Below are 11,636 nucleotides of genomic sequence, written 5' to 3'. Positions count from 1 at the left end.
CTTGTGCCCTTTTTTTTTTTGTTGGTTGTAAAGTGTTGTTGTGTTGTGCTGCGAGTGTGTCTTTTTCGGCGGGTATTCGGAGCGCGCGCCGTCTCCAATCTAATCCAACGTTTCGCTCGGCAATACAGAACCAATTAGTTGGTTCATTATTTGAAGACTGAACTGAATATGAGCGCCACCGCTGCCGCATGCTTTGGGGAGATCAAACTGGGAAACCAACCCGAATGAACGCGAGCCGATACGAATTGAGGAAAATCCAGAGCCTGCGCCAGGACTTTATTCCCCACATGCTTTTCCAATTCTAACTACTACACCATGCACACTCACGAATCCCTTATCTCCATTCCAGAAGACTCATACTTCTCATACCCCATAAACTACGCATCCACTTTACCTTAGCTTTGTGCTCATTTACAACTTCACAAACATCATCCTAATCGCAATCGTACTTATATACACTAATTGGTATTACTAGGAATGATCTAATTTGCTCTCATCTCATCCTTGAAATCTTCATTAAACTATCTAATATTATCATTATCCTCAAACACTACATCTATAAAATAAATACATACAATATCCTTGATTATCATTAATTCATTATCATAGATAAAATGTTTACAAAAAAAAACATTATTATAGAAAAAAAACGAATTAATTGAAAAGTTTTAACAAATTATATTATTAATAATTAATATATGTAATAAATAATAATTAATAGAAATACAATAAATTAACTATTTTTCTAGACACTTGAAATGTGTATTTGTTGCTTAAAATAAAATTTTAGTGAAATATTATGGCAAAAATGAAATAATTAAAAATAAAATTATAGATAAAAAATCATTAATTTAAGTGAATACATAAATTTGTCTTTTCATTTATTTATTTATTAAATCATTAAATCTAATGTAATAAATAGAAAATAGATAGTTTTACAACTTGACAAAAGTTTGGTTTTAGTAAACTAAAGTAATAAGTAATGTCTTAATTAATCACTATGTAACAAGTAGATGTAAAGGCAAGCGTTTGGTGTATGTATTTAACCATTTACAAATTACGTTTCGAAATACCACCGCTTTACGCAACACATTCCAGGCACCGCCGCACGAGATTCGTCAAATTTTAATGAGGTTCATCTCTCTCTTTCTATTTCCCTTCTAGATTGCTTATTTTTGTATATCTTCGCTCGATCGTGTTCTCCTGTTCCGATTTTCCCATCGCTTTGATCCTATCTATCCCCTATATCTCTTCAATCAACGATTGCATATCGCTCCATTAACCTATGAGTCTAGATCTACAACCTGAGCAGCAGACCTCAAATGCATACATCTTTGTAATAGTATCTTCACTACTCACCACTCCAATGCATATTAAATCGCATTTCACACCCAACAACCATCAAACGTACATTCCGCATATTCATTTCAACTACACTTTAATTTGATTTTCTATTTATCCTACATTTACAACTATAACTATAAGTTAATATTTTATAGCTTAACCACTTAAATTTTGGTAATGAATAAACGAAAAACCATTAAAAAAATAATGTTTTATAGAAGAGCAAAACAAATTAAAATCAACACAAATTTTCAAATTTTTTAAGGATAATTAAATAAACGCATATATAATTGAAATTTATATAATACTTATTTGAAATAATACACGTTCGTACAATTAGCGGTTAAAAATTATTTCACCGCAAAACTGAAAATACCTAAAAACGAATTAATTGGTGATAAGATTCCAGAAAAAATAAGAAACCTACCATATCAAATTTATAATTAGGTTATTACTTGGAAATCATATCGTTTTTTCCGTTATGATTATATAAGTTTCCATGTAAATATATGAAATGTTTTAATAACGTTTAAAAAATATTAATGATATATTTTTTTCTTCTTCAATCGTTTTTCTAAAAGGATTTCCATGCTGTATTTAATTTAATCCAAGGATGTGAAGGAAATTATCGACAAATGACGGTGTCGTCTGCGAACTGTTTCTTCGCAAAGGGTGATCATCTTTCTTAAACAACCTCCGATTACTGCGAAAGATTATTCAGTTCGCAAAGGGAATAAAATCAGTGACGGAACTGAAATGTCCGGAGGGATTTGTAGGAGGGCCAAATAGAAAATTTAAGTTTAAATAGTAAAAATAACTATTGTATAGATCCCACAAATCTTTTTTACTTGTTTTTTAAAGCTCAATCTCAACTAAAAAATTATCCCAGTACTCCAAATTCAAATTTCAAGTTATTAAGGCGCCCAAATAATACTTTGCAGTGATTTGTACAAAATTGTAACGAAAAAGAAAAGCTTCGAGAAGCTGAAAGAAAGCTGCATTTTTATCTTTGGAATTCGTCTCTTAGCTATGCAGTTTACATAATATATAACACAAGAAGTTGGATGCGCTTCAGCCGCAAACACAGACCTGCAAAAGTTAAGCAGCTTATTCCCGGCTGCAGGATTTCCTACATGTTGTTTACTCCAAAGCCGATGCAATTACATATATTGGAAAAGCTTTAATATCACATCGATTGCTCATCAGGTATACCTCAGTTTATGTCGTGATATAAATCAGTGGTTTTAAACTGTGTTACCATTAGTGGTTTCCGGTAATTGAATTCAACACAAATTTTCAAGAAAAAAAAAATTTGAAACAGAAAATTCATAATTTTCATTAAAGTTAATAGATTTCATCAATAATCCAAATAAAAAAATATCGAAATTTTGACATAAAATTTACATTTATTATTTTATAAAATGAAAACAAAATATAAAGATTTTCATTTCATTATGTTCATAAATTGTAGATAATTTTTATTTCTGGGAATTATAAATAAAATGATATAATTTATGAATGGACAACGTTTGAAGACTACTGTAAATAATCCAATTTGGAAATATCCGCGGAGATTAGCGAATGGGATCGACATTTTCCGACTTTATGCGAGAGTGTAGACAACTTATTTTTAACAGTTTACGATCGGCCGAACGACTGCATTAAAGGGCTTTTACTTGATAGACCGCAATTAACCGATTTTATACGAAACGCTTAAACCGGTACTTCCTGCACGCCCTTGTTGCCCTTATAATTATTTTATATTTGTCTTTCATGCGGAGCGAAAGCCCACAAAATATGCACAGCATATAGATTCGCAACATTTCATTTATGAAATGCAGATATGTAAATAAATCTATTAAAATAAACTGCTACTAATTGATTCAACGAAACCACGAGTAATGCCGCTGGAATCATTCGCATTGGCAACATGCGCAACCAGCACATTTAATTCATTGTTTACATTCTCTCTCTCTAGGAATATCAGATGCACAATTCTCATTTTTCAATGAGCGGAGCGATTTTTTTCTCTCTCTTCTTCAACTCCACATACAGTTTTATTTTGTGTATTTTATTTTTTTCAACCCATCAGCACCGATCCTCATAAATATTAATTACGTAATCAACATTAATTGGCAGCTGTTGTTTGGGTAATCACCGCTTTACGAATTCCCAGCTCTACGAATTGTATAAGATATAATTTGATAAAAAAAATACGAAATTTCGTATTATATTATAACATTATTTTATTTGTCCACACATTTTTTTTAACTATCAAAATCAATTATCTAATTAAGTATTATTTATATATGAATTATTCTGTTCTGTTTTCAGTTTACGAATTCTCAACTTACGAAAAATGATCGAAGTGGATTAATTAAGAACTATCATAATATTTATTTGTTTGAATGTATTTCTGCTTAAGGGTAAAATATTACACTTCTTCAATTTACGAATTTTCGACTTACGAAGAAAAATGTAAAAGAATTAATGAAGAACAATAACAATTATTATTATTTGTTTAAAATGGGTAAAATATTAAATTACTTCAATTTACGAATTTTGACTTACGAAGAAAAATGTGTTAATTTTAGTTTTTAATCTAAAAGTGTAAACGATTAAAGTTCTTCATTTTACAAATTCTCGACTTACGAAGAAAAATGTAAATGAATTAATGAATAATTATAACAACAATTATTTGTTTTAAATGTTATTCCTTAATTTTATAAACTGTCGACATACGAAGTGAAATGGATTAATTAAAAACTATCAGAATACGTGTTCAAGGCAATTCGGCCATAACTGTCAACGATTAAAGTATTTCATTTAACGAATTCTCAACTTACGAATAGATCGAAATAAAATATGTAAGAACTATTATAATAATAATTTGTTTCAATATTTTTTCAATAGAGTAAATAATTAAACTCTTTAATTTTACGAATTTTCGTCTTACGAAGTTAAGATTTAACAATTAGCTTACAAATATGATTAATTAAATAAATAATAAATGCGGAAGGTTTCTCTGAAAATAAGTTTATGTAACTACTAATTGCACAAAACTATTGCAGAATTTAGTTAAATATGTCATCAAAACTATAAACATAACATGGAAATTCCTATCTTAAGCACCTAGACAAGTGTTTATGTAATTATGTGCTCAAAACTTCCATTGTTAATGACGTTAAACAAATGATTAAATAATAACGAGGATTATCTTATAAACATTTTTACTACATATATAAAGCAATTTCCTCACTCAAAACAATTACTTGTTAATTTTAGTTTAAAATTAAGAATACATGTTTTTATTGATAAGTACAAAGTATACAAATCAAAATAAATTTTAAAGTAAACAAATCAATAAAAATGTTAGTTATCACTGTTTTATTGTTGATTTAAATTGAGTTACAGTTATATAATGCAACCTAAATATTATTAATAAAAAATTACAATAAAATCGTATAAAAAATTGTACCAACTTCTCCTTCGAATTTCAAATGATGTATGTAAATTTTTTTTACTATTTTTTTTCTTTCGAAGTAAAATAATGTCTCTTGGCGTGAACAAAACATTGTAAGTATTGGAAGATCTGCGATCATAAAAAAACGGTTAAGAACCGCCGTTTGAGACAGAGGCATTCCGACCCATAAAATTAAAATAGTGTTTACGTAACGCATTTTTTTTATTACTTTTCGAAATTCTTTCTGAAACTCTTATTGTTCTAGTTTGAGGATGTTCGTGATTGTGATTGATTTCATAAACAAAATTTTAAATAATTCAACTGATTGTGATTTATTATTTATTTCTGACACGTTCGATATGCATACTCTTGATTAATTTCAATAATGTACTTTTATATAAATATTTAACATTGACAGCAGATTCAATTTTCTATACCAATGAAATACACTCCATGATATGTCATAACATTTTAATCTAATGCATTTATATAACAGCATCTATGTTTATTTGCAAATCTATTCATCAATGCACAAAATGTTTGTAAGATTTTTAACATAATAAAAATTTCCTTATGTAATCAGAGAATAATTACATTTTTTTTTTTGAAGAATTGCAAAATTTGCAAAAACAATTCAATTTTTTAAGGATATTTCTGTTATAATATCAAATTATATTACAAAATCCATTAATCTATTTATAAAAAGACACATTAACATTATGACACATTACAAAGACAAAAAAATATATCCTTTGCACAACATTGTTATGATCGGACAAATTACTATTTAATAGAATTAACCTTGTGGTCTATAGCCATTTGAGAACTAATACTAATATATCTTTAGGTTTTAAAATTAAGTATTTTTTTAAAATATCGTGACAAAATATTTCAGAATTTTGTAGATTGTATTTTTTTTTAATAAATGTATAAAATGTAATGATAAGAAAATTAGTTTATCCGAAATTGGTTTGCAATTAAAAATAGGCACGGAATTGATTAAATCAGAGTAATTAAAATGAATATTTATTGGGTTTATTAAATTGTTGTTTTGTATGAAATTCGACTAATAAAATATTCGTGTAAATCAATTGCGATTTCGGTTTGAATAAAATCGCATTTGAATAATGTTTTTATTTATTTTTGTTCACTTCTCGTATTGTGCGTTTATTGGAGTTACCATTAAATACGTATACATTAAAAAAAAGGACTTCATTAAATTAAATTATTATTTTATTTTATACAGACATATCACATACAACACTAATAATTTATATCTATATGTATATAAGTTGTTAATTAAATAAATATTTGAATAAAAAAAAACAATACATGACTTGCTAACTTAATTCGTTGGAATTATAAAGGCACTTGAATTAATACCGGTAATCCCCTACTTAGAACTTAAATCGAGTTATAAAAAAAATAATGTAAACTTTTATAGGAAAGTAATAACAATTGAATCAACTTTACTTTTATGAAGTAACATTTGGATTTTTAGATCCACTATAAGATGGGTCTTATAGGTTACTAAAGTTTATTTTTATGTATGTGCACTTGTATTGTAGTATTTTATTGTTATGGGAAATGGACTTTAGTACAAATGAGGTATGCTATGACTAAAGTCAAAGTTGAGGACTACTAGTATTAGTGATTAGCAAGTAAATAAATATGTGGTTAATGGTTGTTACTAATAAATTACAAAAATAATAATAGCTATGATTTTTTTTACAATTTTGTTATTGGTATATCCATTGGTGATGGATTTGCTATAGATTAATATGTGTTTTTCTTGATCCAATCTATGTACTCTGTGACTCTAGTGTAAACTCCGGGATATCCGGGCTCGCCGCACTTGTTGCCAAAGCTAACAACGCCGATTTGGGTCCATCTGGCGTCCCAATTGATCATCAAAGGGCCTCCGGAATCGCCCTGAAACAAAAGCCTCTTTGGTTGCGACCGAGCGTCATTTAAACACGTAATCCTCATACCTGGCAGGCATCGGTGCCACCTTCTGAATAACCAGCGCAAATGAAGTTCGAGGTGATCGGCTGGAAATACGCCTGTTTGCAGTCCTCGTTCCGCCAGATGGGCAGCTCCGCCTGCCTTTGCGTGGTGCTCTCCTTGCCACCTGAAATAAGTACGTTCAACTAACTACAAGGACTCCTTTGAGCCGCTAAAATACCGTAATAGGTTGTCCCCCATCCGACGACTGTGCTCCTGCGACCCGCAAACGACTCCCTCTTCAGGTTACCCTGCGGCAGGCAGATAGGGATCACGTACTTGGACTTCCTAGCCGGCCTATCCAGCGCTAAAATGGCGATGTCGTTGTAGAATCCCAGCCTATTGTACTCCTTGTGCACCCTTATATCCGTCACTTTGAATGTGACAGGAGCGGAGGGCTCGTTCTCGCGCTTTAAATCAATATCGCCCAAACGCACGGTGAATTGATGAGCTGAAAATCTGCAAAAGGGAATTTGTAACTAGAGCTAGATTGAAGTTTTGGATGTTTTGGGCCTTACGGTCTTTGACGGGAATCCCTGGTGCAATGCGCCGCAGTTAATATGTGCTTCGGGGATATTAAGGTACCGCCGCACCAGAACTCTGTTCGTCTGGAACCGTGCAAAAAGATTGCAGCCATCCAAGGCCAACGACCCGGCAATGCTTCTTCTCCTCCTACAACCCTGAAATTTGCGTTTTCCGGCTGTCCACAATCTAACATTTAAAACAAAACATTGTCATTAATTATTTACATTTATTCATTCAATTAAAATTATTTATTTACATGGGACATTAATAATTTGTAATTTTAATTTACTATAAAATAGTAATAAATTTTAATTCACATTTTAATATTTTTCTTTCTTTCATTAAAAGATTAAGTTTTTGGTTTCAATTTGAATTCAGTAAAATATAAATAAATTTAAAATTATACGAAATGTCTTTTTAAAATTTAATCACGTGACATAATAAAAATGATGAAAAGTAGGGCGGAAAGACTGCGGTCAATGAAAAACAGACTTATTAATAACTACTATTTTATGAAATGTAATCATTAAGGTTAGTGAAATTTAATTAAATTACAAGATATAATATATGGTGGTTACACTAGTCAAAACGTCTGGTAAACGCGTGCTTTTCTTTGTACAGCATGATGCAAGATGTGCACGCGCAACTTCGCTTATTGGGCGTAATATGAATACACCATAAGGATAGTAACATAATACCAAAACTCTCTCTAAAACTTTAGTTTAAACTGTTACTAATATACTTTCTTAAAATATCTTTAATAATGATTGTTATTATGAATATCATTAATGCTTTTGTTGTAATTAAACAAAAATTAAATTTTCAGATAAAAAATTGATATTTTATATTACTGCTATATATTTTGTTAGTTATAATATTAGAATAAGTTTGGTACCTTCAGGGTCAACAATGTTTCCAACTGGAGAGAGGCTTGGAGGTAGAGAAGGCTGTTGAATTTGAGGTGCTTGTGTTGATGTGATGATGGGAACTAGATTCTCTAATTCTGGTGGCACGTATTCCGCTATTGGATTACCAGTCAAAACTGGCGGTATCGGAGGTATTGTGGTAGTTTTGTCAGTGTTGGATCTTGGACAACATACACCCGGTTCGAAAAGGCTTTTGAAGCAAAGGGATTGGCGCAAATTGCTCAAGTTTAGAAGAAGCTGAGGACAGTCTCTCAAATCATCGCAATACCTAAAAATTAATAAATGTACTGATCATCAGTTCCATGCTGTAATCATATCGAAATTTACCCTTGTAAACCATCTGGAGTTGTGCACACTCTGGAAACGGCTGAAGCTTCCGTCGTCGTAGTAGTAGTAGTCTTAGTAGGCGGCGTCGTCCTGTAATCTGGCGGTAAAGCTTCCCTGACCAACGGCGCTATCGAATCAGTGACATTCCTTCCAAGGACGTTCTTACTGATCGTGTAGATTGCGCTAGGCACCTCCTGGGAAAGACCGTCGCCGCTCTCGCGGTTTCCTCTGGTCATGTTCACCAAATACCTTCCGACAGTGTTGATGGCGCCCAGCGTTTCCGATATCTTGAAAATGGTATCCGCGCCAAAGTGTCGACCCTCGTCATCTTTATCCGCCTGCCTTTCCGGTCTTCGCATCTGCGGTAGCCTTATCCATCGGGACGGCTTCTCCTGTTCCCATGGTGTGAAGTAGGTCTGATCCGAAACGTAGTCCGCGGCGTTCGGAAGCGCGAACAGCGCGACGCCTTGATGGACAGAAAAAAAAACGGTAACATTCCTCAAAGTGCATCATCCTCTCGGATGCACGAAAAGAAAGTGAGAATGCAAGTATTACATTGTCAAGGCCCTCAGGCGTATTTCAACTTCTCCGACGACTTGTTTTTTTATACTATATACACGTTACTAATAATTCATTCTTTTACTTTCACCTATCGGAACATCCGCTTGACGTAACATTCGGAGTTCCCCGGACACCGCAACGATTATACACATACAAATTTGTATTTATTTATTTATAATTATTTTTTTTTTGGTTTTTGATGAATCGCACGACCTGAAAAAGCTTGCGCAATTTTCTCGCTGCGATTTCGTGGATGGTTTTTCCCCCCTTGGCTCGCAATTAGGGATCTTGCGCAACTCGCCGCGTTACGCAAGGTCGCGTCGTCGAGTTTCTACTCTTCTAGGTATTTATCGTGTTGCGCTTTATTTTTTTTTACTGTTGTTCTTCTCTCTCGTGTTTCTGTTTTTTTTATCCAGTTTCGACAGCGGAAGGAAAGAAGAAAAGACGGGGGTTTTGGCGAATGCAACTTTCTCTCTATGACTAAGTGATATTTTTTCTTTTCTTAAACACCATTGTTTCTCTTTTGCGCAGAAAGTAATGTAAAATGATTGTTTCGGGTGTATTAACAAAAGGAAAAGATCAAATGCGTTCACCGGTTACAAATAATACGCATTGTTATACATTTTCTTTCGTTGCTTATTTTTTTTTGGTCTGTAAGTCAAAGGAACCAGAACTTTCCTTGTACATTTTTTTGGAGAACCGAAGATTTAATAGATCGTCTTGCGTTAAATTGGATTCGCTCACGTGCATTCCATCCCCCGCAGGATACGTTTCCTCCGGTAATTAAATGTTTGCACTTAATCTCCATTAATTTAATAATTTTCGTGCATACTGCCAAGAACTTTCCTTCGCGAGGATATTGTAATTAAATGAAAAGTTTCCATTCCACCTATTTTCTCAACATAGGCGCGTACACAATAATTTCTATCTTTTCTTATTCTTCATACATATCTACAAATTTATAATACTAATACATGCAAATAATAAAATGGGAACAGTTTACGAGCGTGGGTTTCGCACTTAACGGAATCTCCAAAAAAATCAAGTTTCCTGATCTCAACTAACAAATTTTATCTAATAAAACTTACCAGACAATAATATCCAGAAGGTTAGCTTCATCTCCTACCCTAATCCTAGTCTACAAATATTATACTATTCTGGAGGTGTTGTCGTATGTGATGAGGACAGGTAAAAACTTTGTCACAAACACGCACTGCTTGTTATTATGTTACGATCACTCATGCGGCTTTGTCACTTGGATGCGAGACTCTGACCCACATTTCCAAAAGAACTGGCCGAAGAAAGTGAGTCTTTCCCTTACTCTTTCTTTCATTTCTTCCACCACATCACTTTCTTCAGCTCGCGTCGCTCACCAAACAAATCGCACGTTGGACGCAAACAATAAATTAACACCTCGTTTTTTATATACACATATTGGATCTTATGCTTTAAATTCATTAAGTTTTCTCCACTCTCGTTTTCTCTTGTTGAATGTTAAATTGAAAGGAAAATTGCAACGCAATTGAATATTTATTATACAGAAACATTGTTCGAATTGTATACAGTATTAAACGAGATAAAACTATAAATGTTTTATCTCGTTTAATTTCAAATATTCAAAATTTTCGAGAGAAGTCCATCTAATGGTTTGACTAGGTATTATTTAGGATTTTGTTTTGGCTTCTGAGCAAAAGGTGGCGCACTCAAAATAGTTAGAATTATTTTCATAATCCTATGTACTGAGCCGCTGGGACCCCGGTTCGAAATACGTTATTTTTATGTTTGAATCGTAACCTTTCTTGTTTTTACCTGTTTTGCCGTATCTCTCCTATGTACATATTTTGTTGAAGTTAATTTAAGTTTGGGTTAATAGTTATATTTTTAATTTCGTTAGAAGAAGTTTTTTATTTTGATTATTTGGGCTAAAGAAGAAAGTTATGGTTTTATTGGAACTTTAATTATATGGGCGGAAGAAGTAATCCAAATAATAAGTGTTATTTTGGTTTTTGTGTGCTTTGACTGAACAGACAGTGGCTGGCTTGTTGGCGCGTAAGGCGGAAGTCAAATGAAGAAGTGGAAAGGAAGAAGAGTTTTCATAATAGGAAATGATGTATAAGAAAATTGGATTTACAATAATTTTGAATTAAAAAAAGATACAATTTTCTATTTAATCTACATATATTTAAACACTATAATATGAATAGTTCATTATAAACAAGGATACTTTTATATAATGAACCTAGTTTCATAATTTGTATTCATCCATTCTTGGACAATGACTAATTTTAGTTACTTGGAAGAAGCTTTTGGAGGTTGTAGTTACCTCAAACATAGAGAAAATAGGTATTATCAATCAACAATTTTGAAAGAATAGGAAAATATTTAGGTGACATCTACAACTAAATAGATAAATCAGGAAATGCATTATGACATTATACTACCTATTCTTTCAATATTTGAAGTTTTTGTAATCAATCATATGTAAA

The 11,636-nt window shown here is 32.0% G+C and overlaps 1 protein-coding gene across 1 annotated transcript; it reads right to left on the bottom strand.

Annotated features, from left to right (window-relative positions):
- Positions 1-6,488: 6,488 nt before the first annotated feature.
- On the bottom strand, positions 6,489-10,303 carry LOC108566747 (proclotting enzyme-like). Its single transcript, XM_017926776.1, has 7 exons — positions 10,239-10,303; positions 8,590-9,055; positions 8,232-8,530; positions 7,330-7,522; positions 6,993-7,270; positions 6,799-6,938; positions 6,489-6,739 (listed from the first exon to the last, which is right to left on the bottom strand). The coding sequence occupies exons 1-7, from the start codon at positions 10,267-10,269 to the stop codon at positions 6,584-6,586; spliced, it is 1,563 nt and encodes a 520-aa protein (XP_017782265.1). The 5' UTR covers positions 10,270-10,303; the 3' UTR covers positions 6,489-6,583.
- Positions 10,304-11,636: the final 1,333 nt, after the last annotated feature.

This window comes from Nicrophorus vespilloides, unplaced genomic scaffold (assembly GCF_001412225.1).
Source record: "Nicrophorus vespilloides isolate i.1.1-1 unplaced genomic scaffold, Nicve_v1.0, whole genome shotgun sequence".
Classification (NCBI taxonomy): Eukaryota; Metazoa; Arthropoda; class Insecta; order Coleoptera; family Silphidae; genus Nicrophorus; species Nicrophorus vespilloides.
Note: the sequence above shows the minus strand (reverse complement) of the source record. Positions and strands in the feature narration are given on the sequence as shown.